The 12,447-nt window shown below is 41.3% G+C and overlaps 1 protein-coding gene across 3 annotated transcripts in view; it reads right to left on the reverse strand.

Moving 5' to 3' along the window:
- GIT2 (GIT ArfGAP 2) overlaps positions 1-12,447 on the reverse strand; it is a 121,954-nt gene that overhangs the window by 16,153 nt on the left and 93,354 nt on the right. For 2 of the 3 annotated variants that reach the window (XM_073582640.1, XM_073582639.1), the window contains exons 15-17: positions 11,665-11,913; positions 3,186-3,268; positions 1,675-1,863 (exon numbers count right to left, since the gene is read on the reverse strand). In XM_073582640.1, coding sequence (XP_073438741.1) covers positions 1,675-1,863; positions 3,186-3,268; positions 11,665-11,913 — 521 coding nt within the window. Of the gene's footprint in view, positions 1-1,674; positions 1,864-3,185; positions 3,269-11,013; positions 11,104-11,664; positions 11,914-12,447 lie in introns of all 3 variants that reach the window. The other variant, XM_073582642.1, reaches the window with a different exon arrangement.

Here is a 12,447-nt window from a genome sequence, read left to right on the forward strand (position 1 = left end):
AGGTGGTTAAAAAACGGATCCGTCTCCGTCATGGGCCAAACTGATGCGACTGGATCCGTTATGTATACGGATCCGCTGCAGCCGGGAAGAGGGTGAAATTTAAAGCAACCGCAGCCCAGAAAAACGAGAGAGAGGAGATTTTTCCACAGCCTTTCCGAAACGGTATTCAGGGTTAAAATCCCTGCCAGAGCACATCTGCCGGGCATGCGCAATATAAAATAGTGGACCGTCGCTCTGAAAAAAACGTTTTAGAGTCCGTCTCCTCTGCCCGGGAGCCACTAAAATTCTGACGGATCAGTCAAAAAAAAAACGGGTGAGACGGACGGCCGTCAGTCAAAATCCGCCGCTAATGTAAGTCTATGGGGGGAAAAAAAAAAAACGGATCCGACAAAAAAGGGGCGGATCAGTTTTCTTCTAAAAGTGACGGATTTTGACTGACGTCAAAAACCGGAAGTGTGAAACAGGCCTTACTCTTCTTGCATTTGGTTAAATGTTGCCTCAACCGGCTAAATTGCTATGGCTGGAAATCCATCACTACATGCATATAGTTTCATGGAGACAGGCAAAGACTGCTATGTCTCGTCACAAGAAGAACACATCGTCTATCATATGATGACTGCCCTCAGTGCCAGGCACAAAAAGCTCATAATGGCTGCACTGTGTGGTCCTCCCACTGTGTATCGGCCACTATCAGAGACTGATGCAGAAAGCAGCTGGCAATGTTCAGCTTCCTGCCAGTGGGAGTGAGCTGGTTAATACCACAGCAGGAAGATGTCTGACACTACTTATAGGTGGGGCGTTTGCGGAAACTCTGCTGTGATAAGAAATGAGAGGTATACCCTGACAATCAAATTTACTACAACAAGGGAACTCCATTCTAACTACAGGTGTGAAAGGAGGCAATATTATTATTGGGTGCATCCAGACTTTAACATCCTTAGGTTAGTTTTTAGAGGTGGGGCTCAAAGCTTGCTAAGTTTTGTCTATTTGTTTGGAAATCCCAAATAACTGAATGGAAAGTGCGCTCCATGCAACTCCACTTCTCCAGCAATGGCAGTATGAGGCGAGAACCTAGAAGTGGGTCCTACATCTGTCAGACATTTAGGGAACATCCTATGGATATGCCTTAAGTGTCTGAGATGGGCATAATCCCTTTAAAAGGAAATCGGTCAGCAGAATTTCCCAGCTCTACACTATTTACATGTGCTTGCAAGTCCAGCAATATCTTAACATAGCCAGTCCAATCCTCCATTACTGGGAAATCAGCATTTTATATGATATGCAAGTGAGGCCTCTGTCACTCCAGCTCTATTCACGGCTGCCTCCTCCTGCTGCTCAACTGATAACTCCCTTTGCAGGACAAAGCATAGCTGGGTCATGAATAGAGCTGGAGTGACAGAGGCTTTAGAGGTACAAATTGTTCTTCAGCCTCATTTGCAAATCAATTCAAACAGGTATTTCTTAGTAGTGGAGGAACTGTCTAGTCATGTAAAGACTGGACTTATCTTTGAAAAAGTTACATGGGTATATAAAATTGTTTTGGGTGTAAAATCCTGCTGAAAGATTCCCTTTAAACAAACATATATGATCATTGCTTAAAACAAGGCTCCAGCATTAAGAAGTGAGTGATAAAACCCATTTGCCTTGATGTCCACAGTATGCAGCCCAAATTACCTGTCATGTTTGTTTTCTTGTGCTGCCCTAAGCAGCTCTTGAATATTTTTGGTGATCTGTTCAGTCTTTCGGATGACGTCCTCAGTGCTGGGGAGGGTGCTGCTTGCATCTACATCAAGGTCATCCATTTCTGGAATGGAGCCTTCTCCGTGCCAGGGCATGCTTCTCTGCCGTCCTTTCCTGCTTGAACTGCATAGGCAGAGGAGGCTTAGGGTGCTTTCAACATAATGTTTAGTTACATGTTTGTGCGTCTGTACATCCCCGCAAAATGGGATTTGGACATATGCGCCGACGGGGACATACACTATAATGGTGCCGGAAGAGTGAACATGTGCTCTGCCGTGCATCATTTTCGAGTGTACACTTACTGGAGGAGGACACCCAGACAGACTGGGTCCTTTAATATTACTCAAGGTGTTACCATACTGATATAAAAAAAAAACCCAGATCATCACCGATTGAGCAAATAGTCTGGCAAAAGCCTTATTTTGTACCACAATGATTTCTAAATTACATTTCTCATTTCCTGTGCTACAGAAGTGATGTTCTGAAGATTAGTCATAGCAGCTTGGAAATAAAATCTTCAAACCTGTGCAAGTGATTCGCTGCTTCTACACTCAGTATAACAACCCCAAAATAAAGATCTAGGTTACTAAATGGGGGTGGACTGATTTATTGATTATCTTTTCTAGACCTGTTTTCTACCAGATGACTTTTTTGCAAAGTAAAGTGTGCTTCCCCTGTGAAGCCTGAGCGCTCTTCAACTCGCAATGCTCTAACCTGTGCCCCTTTGCCAACTCTCAAATACCGGTGATATGGCATTGCTAGCTGTGATTTCTGCATATTACTTCGATAGTAAAGTAACCGGATCTGACCACAGGGTGGCGCAATACCATACTGTAGTATCAGACTATACATAGGGTTTGTTTGGAGCCTACCTTGAGCAGCAGCTGCATTACGCTACTCCTCAATATCCTACAAAACAGTGGGATAATTGTAACCAAACTTTCTTTTTGAAAGAAAAAAAATTTATATCCATTGTAAGGGTTCTTTTACGTACATTTACCGTGTTTTTGCGGCCCCAAAGATTTCTATGGGGCCGCAAAACCGGCCTGCAAAAATTCCACGGTGCGCCGTATGGGCGTGAGGGCCCTATTTGCGGCCGTGAAAAAGTTCGAGCCTGCTCGATCTTTTTCACGGCTTACGGACACGGCCCCCATTGAAAATCAATGAGGCCGCAAAAACAAACGGAAGTTTGTTTTTGCGGTGCACTCTCTTCCGGTTTAGTGGAATGCTGTTTTTTTTCCCTAATACTTCAACAGTATTGGAAACCTGAAAAACGACGATCCGCAAGTTTTTTGCGGTCCGTTATTGCGGCAGACCGTGAAAGTTGCAGAGACACAGCCCGCGAAAAACACTGTAAATGTCAAAGTTGCCTTAATCTTCAAAGTTGCATAGTCTTAAGAAAAAAAAAAAAAAAAAGACAAATCCAAAATACATTTTGGACCTACCTGGTTTCCTCCAGCTCTGCATCATGAAGGGTATTATCATAGTCACTTTCTGGTACGCTCGTCTGTTTTTCTACTTTTGACCCCTAAAGTGAGTGAGCAGATACTTTACATATTTATAGATTATAATGGTTGTTCAAAAATAGCCAGCACTATGCTATTGGACACCAACATTATTATCTGTGCATAGTTATGTCAATAAAGGGGCTATCCGGTTTTCTGACAAAAGCCTGTATTCCTTTTTTGCTTTTGCACACTTCTGAAACCTTCCTATGTACAGTGCACACACCGTCTGTTTCTCCAGTATGAAGTGTGAGATTTTCATACTTCCAGCCACATTCTGACTAGACATGCTCCACTTTGCGCAATTCACTTGCAATGAGAGAGGACAAACCCATCTAGTCTGAATGTGGCCGGATGTGTGCAAGGGTAATTGCAGACTTCTCTCTGAAGGCCAGACAACCCCTTTGAAGAATTATTCTCAAGTTGTGTCTCGAGCAGCACCCAGCTCTTCGCATCCTTGTTGTCGGGGGACTGGTGTTCTGCCTTGAATGCCAGTTCTGATCAGTAGTTGCTCCTGTTTTTCTGACATATTAATAGTCTATCAGTGCTTGCTCTGAGTTGTACACGTTTAAAAATATATTTGCATATAAAGATAAGCGAGCATTTGAACAAGAACATGACTGGCAAAGTGAGAGTAGTGATTAGGAGATCTGCTCTGGAAACTGCAGATTGTGAAGCCTGGTGATTTTGCAGGAATAACAGGTCAGAAGCGGAGATGGGGGTGCGGCGACTAGTTAACTGATGTATAGAAATCAATAGGCTGGAGAGAAGTGACTGCTATCCCAAGAGTAAACTCCTCTGTCTGGAACGTAGATACTGCATATACTCCATTAGGCTCTGGTGGTTGATTTCCTTGGCAAAAAGCTGTACACTATGTAAGATAAAAGCTTTCATAGCAGGAGAATGACAGTAGATAGAAAAAAACAAGTCAATAGCAAACGTGTTTATTTGCATGCGGTCTAACTAAATATACCAATTTCGTAATGTGAGAATACCCCTTTAAATAATTACTGGCAAACTGGATATACATAGTTTGAAAATGCGCCACTTGTGCATATCACTTTTTTTGGCTAATAGAAAACTGTTGCATTTATGATTGACATTGTCATTGCCTTATTTAACCGTTTCAATTTAGCTCAATTTTAGACCAGAATCTAGAATGTTTTTTGTATTGTTGTTCCCATACTTCATACCTGTGTGTTATCAGCGGCCACATTCAGCTGCTGTCAATGAGACAATCGTACATGTGCTGTGAACATATTCTACCCAACAGAATTTGGCATTTTTGTCATCAAATATAACAGTTTATAAACAGGACTGTACTTCGGATCACAATGAAGGAATCCCTCTATAATGGCTATGCACCATTGTAGATTTAGCAAAGGTTACCTACCCAAATTCCATAACTAGTAGCTATTATCAGAACAAGTACCTTGCAAAAAGGAGCAAGTGAACACTAGACCAGATGAGCTGTATGGAAATTCCAGTGTTCTCCACCTTTGATAACCTTTCATACAAATAATTGGGAGGGTAGTAGTATTCTTGGGAGTAAAGTCTTACTACCAGTGATGTAGCTTTCCTTCTAGTGTGTGCAAAAACATTCCTATAGTAAAGGTATATCAATTCAATTTAAAGAAGCCCTCGAATCAAAGTTTGTATCATCTTTATATATTGCAGTCATCATATTATATTGCAATGTGTACTTACAATTGCACATTTTGCCTTTCTACCCAGTTAATTCTTCTATTTTCCATTAGGTCTATGACATCACGTGATTAAAAACTGACTAGCTGAATACTTCTAAGCTCTATGTAGAAACAGGAGGTCAATTTTCCCTGCATGAGTCTTAGGCTATGTGCACACGTAGTTTTAGGAGCTGCGGATTTGTCTTTGCGGATTTGGAAAAATCCACAGATAAATGCTCAGGTCAAAAGACCTGCAGTTTCACACCTCTACAATGGAGAAGGTGTGAAACTGCTGCGGATGCCGCACAAAGAATTGAGATGCTGCGGATTTGAACCCGCGGAAAAATCCGCAGCATGTGCACAGCGTTTTTCAGTTTACCATTGAAAACAATGGTACTGTACAACGCAGCTAAATCTGCTGCAGACCCGCAGAGCCTGAAACGCTGCGGATCCGCAGCAGAATCCGCACCGTGTGCACATAGCCTTAAGTCACTGCATAAGTTCCTAGCAGAGGGGAGGAGGGAGCAACTCGGTCAGGAGTTCAAGAGGGGAATGATAAATGCAGGGACAAGAGACTTTCAGTTTCTATATAGAGCAGAGAAAAGAGAAGAATTATCTGGGTAAAATGGCAAAGTGAGTAACTGTAAGTACACAGTGCTATATATTGTAATACAGTGGGTATGGAAAGTATTCAGTCCCCTTTAAATTGTTCACCCTTTGTTTCACTGCAGCCATTTGGTAAATTCAAAAAAGTTCATTTTTTTCTAATTAATGTACACTCTGCACCCCATGTTGACTGAAAAAACCCCCAGAAATGTAGAAATTTTTGAAAATATATTAAAAACTGAAATATCACATCACATGGTCAAAAGTATTCAGACCCTTTGCTCAGTATTGAGTAGAAGCACCCTTTTGAGCTAGTACAGCCATGAGTCTTCTTGGGAATGATGCAACAAGTTTTCACACCTGGGTTTGGGGATTCCTTGCAGATCCTCTCCAGTTCCGTCAGGTTGGATGGTGAACAGTCATTTTCAGGTCTCTCCAGAGATGCTCAATAGGGTTTAGGTCACGGCTCTGGCTGGGCCAGTCAAGAATGACCACAGTGTTGTTCTGAAGCCACTCCTTTGTTATTAGCTGTGTGCTTAGGGTCATTGTCTTGTTGGAAGGTGAACCTTCGGCCAAGCCTGAGGTCCAGAATACTCTGGAAGAGGTTTTCATCCAGGATATTTCTGTACTTGGCTGCATTCATGTTTCCTTCAATTGCAACCAGTCGTCCTGTCCCTGCAGCTGAAAAACATCCTCATAGCATGATGCTGCCACCACCATGTTTCACTGTTGGGATTGTATTGGGCAGGTGATGAGCAGTGCCTGGTTTTCTCCATACATACCGTTTAGAATTTTCACCAAAAAGTTCTTTGTCTCATCAGACCAGAGAATCTTATTTCTCATTGTCTGGGAGTCCTACATGTGTTTTTCTAGCAAACTCTATGCGGGCTTTCATATGTCTTGCCCTGAGGAGAGGCTTCCGTTGGGTCTCTCTGCCATAAAAGCCCGATTGGTGGAGGATTGCAGTGATAGTTGACTTTGTGGAACTTTCTCCCATCTCCCTACTGAATCTGTGGAGCTCAGTCACAGTGATCTTGGGGTTCTTCTTTACCTCTCACCAAGGCTCTTCTCCTACGATTGCTCAGTTTTGCTGGACGGCCAGGTCTAGGAAGACTTCTGGTGGTCCCAAACTTCTTCCATTTAAGAATTATGGAGTCCACTGTGCTCTTAGGAACCTTGAGTACTGCAGAAATTCTTTTGTAACTTTAGCCTCAATTCTGTGTCTGAGCTCCTTGGCCAGATTCTTTGACCTCATGATTCTCATTTGGTCTGACATGCACTGAGCTGTGAGGTCTTATATACACAGGTGTGCGCCTTTACAAATCAAGTCCTACCAGTTTAATTAAACACAGCTGGACTCCAATGAAGGAGTATAATCATCTCAAGGAGGATCACAAGGAAATGTACAGCATGTGACTTAAATATGAGAGTCTGAGCAAAGGGTCTGAATATTTATGACCATGTGATACTTCTGTTTTTCTTTTCTAATAAATTTGCAAACATTTCTACATTTGTTTTATTCAGTCAAGATGGGGTGCAGAGTGTACATTAATGAGGAAAAAATGAACTTTTTTTGAATTTACCTAATGGCTGCAAAGAAACAAAGTGTGATAAGTTTAAAGGGGTCTGAATACTTTCCGTATCCACTGTATATTAAGAGGATAAAAACTCTGATGGCAGAGGAGGTCATTGATGATTTTTCTTTCCCTGAATCAGAAAGTAGCAGCTCTGCAGAAAGCCTACTTTTTTTTTTTTTATTTAGGCAAGAAATTAACTGATGAAAATTCAGATCGTCATTCACATCTGTGTCACAGGCTGTTATTAGATTTTATTAAAAAGGCACAGAATAATAGCACAGATACTGTGTTATAGTTTCCAATAAAAGGAAGGCAGTGAGTAGATATCATTGTAGCCAGTGGGGTCTGTCAGGAATTGTTAGTATCCATCATGTGATGTATCTGCTATGAATTCCATTTTTCTGCTCTGATGACAGAACAAAAAAACAACGTGCGGCACAGATTTGATGTGAAAGTAGCCAAAAGCATGTGAGGAGCCCATGAACCATAACGTAGGTCTAGGATAACAACTTTTGTAAGCATTATATAAACTTAATGCACTCAAACATTAAGGGCTTTTCTTTGAAAGTCGCCCTCCAAAACTGGGACTATAAGGCCAAGTTCACACTGGGTGTTTTTGCTGCATTTTTTTTCAATAGCAAAACCTGAGTACTAGGCAGGACATTTTTCCAACATTATTCTCATTTTAATCAGAATTTTGAAATTACGTTAAAGTTCTCTTCTGTCCCAACACATTGTTCGCCAAAACCCTAGTTCACGAGGTCATGGTTTAATCAATAATACCTGGAAATTGGCTGTTCTCTTAGACCCTGTATTTTGTGGTTCAATCTGAGTTTTCATTAGATTTTCTGGTATTTTTGGTAGTAAGAATTACGCAATCTACAATTATTGGTGACAAAGACAAAGTTACCCTGAGATACGTCATTAAAGGGAACCCGTCATGTCCCCAAAACGCTATTATCCTGAAGATATAGGGTTACTTTACAGATTTCTCTTATACATGTTGAACTATGCGTTACTCTATAATGTATTCATTGTCTGTACATGTCCCTGCTGTAAAGTGCTGTAGAATAACATTATTATTATTAATCTCCAGGTTAATAATGTTATAAACTTGTATGGCTACTTGGAGGAAATTAACTTGAAGCCTCCAGATTTCATTCAGAGGTGCAGCTTCCGTACACAGTGAATGGAGGCTACAGCAGGCCCCGCCCGGTTCTGACAGTCGGTTCTGCATGGATGGACTGAGAGCTGTCTCTGCAGCACATCTGCAAGGACCTGCATACAGCCGCTGCTCACTGTGTATTTAGCGGAGACTGAAGCTCTGCCTCTATGACTGAAAGCCGGCGGCTTCCAAGAGGAACGAAGTTAGTTTCCTTCCAGTAGCTGTGCTTTTAGTGAGGTGACCGCACAGCTTTAAAATATTAAACCTGCAGATTAACCCCATCTTCAGGTGAATAGTGCTTAGGGACATAAATTCCCTTTAGTCAGTACAATCCATCATGGTTTAAAGAACACACGATTTTGAATTTTGCCTGATCCCCTCACCCCTACTTAAGGTCCTACGTTAGGAATATGCAAGTTTTGCTAGAAGTGATAATATAAACAAATGGTTGAGGTTTGATAGAAAATCAGAGAAGAACATTCTTTCGATACTTACCTTCAGGAGGTAATAAATAAAAAAAAAATTGTATGTGATGAGTTTAAGAAATCTTTTCAGTCTGCTCTACAAATTTTAGCCTAATTTTGAACCAGAAGCAGATCAACCTCATCTGCCAGAAATGGTCATGAGATTTTGGTCTGAAAATCACTATGACTGACTATATATAGACTGCGATTAGAAATATTGGATATGATGAAAAACAGTTAGAAAACCAGTTGAAATGAAAGGACAAAATTATCAACAAATGTTATTTGCTGCCCAATCAGTGTTCAGCTTTCAGTCCTCACCAGTTCTGATTAAATTAAAGCTTTGCTGTGATTGTTTGTGATAGCCAAAGAGTTTTCTCTAGCCACTATGTTCACATTCCACACAGATCAACCACCTAGATACTGAGATTTATGCGACCTGTGTTTGTAGCTACACTAAGGGTAAATGCACATGGCTGCATTAAAGCTCCACTTTATGAAAGACCTATTAAGGCAGTATACAGAGAAGCACGAGCCCTTACTAGACCACTCGTATGTCTAAGGTATATGTCTCCAATTCTACACAGAGCCATAAAGAGTTTCCATACCAGATTAACCCAAACCATATATACTGGCATGTACCATAACTTGTCATAGGTAACAATGTATTCTCCCTTAGAAGCAATGGTTTTCTTTATCCAATCGATGTAATTATGATGACATACATTTTTTTCTTGTTTGCTTGGTAAAAAAAACCAAAAAAAACCCCAAAAACTTACCTGTATGTAATAGAAGGCTATCGACAAGTCAATAAGATGGGAACCCCTGCACATTAGGGCTCAAGACAACCAACGGGTAGCAAAACACAATGTGAAAGCACCCTAATGCACATGGCAGTACCATGTGTACAGAGCTGTAAGTCACGTAGTAGCCCCACAACACGCTCTGATATGGGAGAATATTATGGCAATACCTAATGAGTTAGTTAAGATAGTTTTCACTGGGGGTGTGTACTTGTCTCCTGTATGATGCTGACCAATCATAAGCAGGCAGCAATATAGAAGTGCAGAAGGTCCAGTGATGATGTCATCTGGATCACATGACCAGAATCCACAAGACCTGCCAGCAGAGTGTGCAGCCTAAGTAAGCACTGAAGATAAGTACACACCCCCAGTGAAAACTATCTAAGCTAAAAGTTAACTCCGTGGGCGCCAGATGTTTGATAGCCAATATCTCTTAACGGCATGATGTAGGGGCAGAGACACTGATTTCAGCAACGCATCACTTACTAGTCTGCTTGCTGTAGTTTTGATAAAATATTTTTTTCTGCTGCAGATCTACTAGTTCTACATGGGCAACTTTATTTTTATTTATTTTACTCAATTATATAGCGCTATTAATTCCACAGCGCTTTACAGACATTATTGGCACTGCCCCCAATGAGGCTCACAATCTAGAATCCCTATCAGTATGTCTTTGGAATGTGGGAGGAAACCCATGCAAACACAGGGAGAACATACAAACTCCTTGCAGATGTTGTCCTTGGAGGGATTTGAACCCAGGAACCCAGCACTGCAAGGCTGCAGTGCTAACCACTGAGCCACCATGCCAACTTTCTACCTATACACAATCAGTGGTGGGGGTGATGTTATAACTAATTCATGAATATGGAGGACTAGATGGCAGAAGGTTTATTAGTCATCTAGTGAGAATCTCCAGCTGCCAAAACTGTGATTTTATCAAAACTAAATCAGATAGTCCAGTAAGTGACACATCACTGGAATCAAGATCTTTGTGCATTTTGCTGCTCTCACATTATTCAGCAAAACCCTGGTCATGGAGTCTCTTAAAATAGGTCCTCAATGTCTTATTGATGGCATACCTATCAGCACAATGAAAGGTTAGAGGACCTTTAATTAAAAAAAAAACAAAAAAAAACCAAAACCTGCAATTGAAAGTTGTGATTAAAACATCATATAAAACTGAAGGCTGAACTACAATTACAAATATCAAACAGTGTAACAGTCAAATCTTGCAAGTGAGTGGATACAAGACCTTCTGGTGGGAGGATTAATCATATAGAGCATCGTGCCGGTAGCATTAAATGGTTGTGATCTGTATGGGTAGAGGTGTTACAATGAGGCAATGTTGCTTCATGCAGAGAAAGGACTGTTAGCAAAAGGGGAAAAAAATGGTAAAGGGAGAGATGTGGAGCTCTCATGGAGAAAGTAAGGTCTCCACTGAGCAGAGCTAACATAGAAGGTACTTAACCCTTCGTGTGCTTTCATCTCTTGACCAGGAAAGCGTAGAGGGGAAGGAAGGCAGGGATGAAGAGGAGGTCACATATGCACTCCTCCCGATCTGAAGGGAAAAAGAAAAACACTCGAGATACCCAAAACTAAATAAATAAAAACAATGTATTTGTATGGAGGGTAACTAAACACAAATTATATTAAAAAAAAAAAAAAAAAAAAAGAAGAACCTTGGCAGGAAATACGGTAAGTGGAAAAAAGTTTTCAGCATTTTCTTAGTTAAAATGTAACATGGACAATCTGCTAAATTAGACAGAAAGTGGAGTACATATCAGGCAGTAAATGGTCTACGAGGGGGCTGGGGTTAGGAATTTCTTAACATACAGTGCCTAAATATACAAGTTTAAAAAGAACTTCCTCTGAGTTAACCCTATTTATACCAAAAAGGGTCAGTTTTTGAAGAAAAATGGAGGCACATCTGGGGTATCCATGTTGTATGGAGCATCATCTGTGCCCATCTGTCGCTTACCTGCTTTGCGTCTGAAAGGCAACATAATTCTTAGACAAAGAATATAAAGATTGAAGAAATATAATCCATAGAGACAAGTAGGGGGTCATTTGCACAGAAAGGAGAGGCATGCAGAGCAAGAGAAGCACTGATCTTACTTACATGAGGTGGGAAAGGTTGGAGTCTTTTAATACTTTCTTCTGGGTAAGTGACTTCTCCCATTGGGAGGTAGGGCTTCTGGGCAGATCCTGTCTCATACATGGACATGGGCCTGCTACCTCGTCCTGAAGGCCGCCTCTTTAGTGCAGGTGGGTTGGCGAGGTCGGTGTACTCCGCCCCAGGTGGGACCTGATATAGGTGATTTGTGGCCTGTCTCCTGAGGTTGGTGTTCTCACATTGCAGGGTTTGGAGCTGAAAGAAAGTTTAGTAGTGGGACTTTGCTTTGAAATGAGGTTGCAGGGCAATAGCGTGACAAACAAAAAGCTTTCGTACAGTAGATGACACTAGTAAGCAAGCATGGCTGGTCTTCTCGGCACTAACTCCTCACTCATGGATGGAAACTGATGCTGTCTTGCTTAAAAGTACAAATCCCTTACACATTAGAATAACCTCTACTATGTATTTCGGGGGATTGGTTAAAGAGAGTTTGTCACCAGGCTTTTGACAATCTGAAAGCAGCATAATTTAAAGACAGAGACCCTGATTCCAGCAATGTGTCACTTACTGAGCTGCTCGTTCTAATTTTGCTAAAAATCCCTTTTTCCTCAGCAGGAGATTATGACCAAAGAACTAATAAACCTGCTGCCATGTCGTTTTCTATATCTATGTATAACTCCGCCTCATCACTGATTGGCAACTTTGTGTGTACACTGCATAGGCAAAAAGCTGTCAGTGTGGGCGGGCTATACAGGGCTCAGCATTCAGAGAACTGCTAGATCATCAGCA

The sequence above is a fragment of the Dendrobates tinctorius genome, unplaced genomic scaffold, assembly GCF_039654945.1.
Source record: "Dendrobates tinctorius isolate UK_male_01 unplaced genomic scaffold, ASM3965494v1 ptg000073l, whole genome shotgun sequence".
NCBI lineage: Eukaryota > Metazoa > Chordata > Amphibia > Anura > Dendrobatidae > Dendrobates > Dendrobates tinctorius.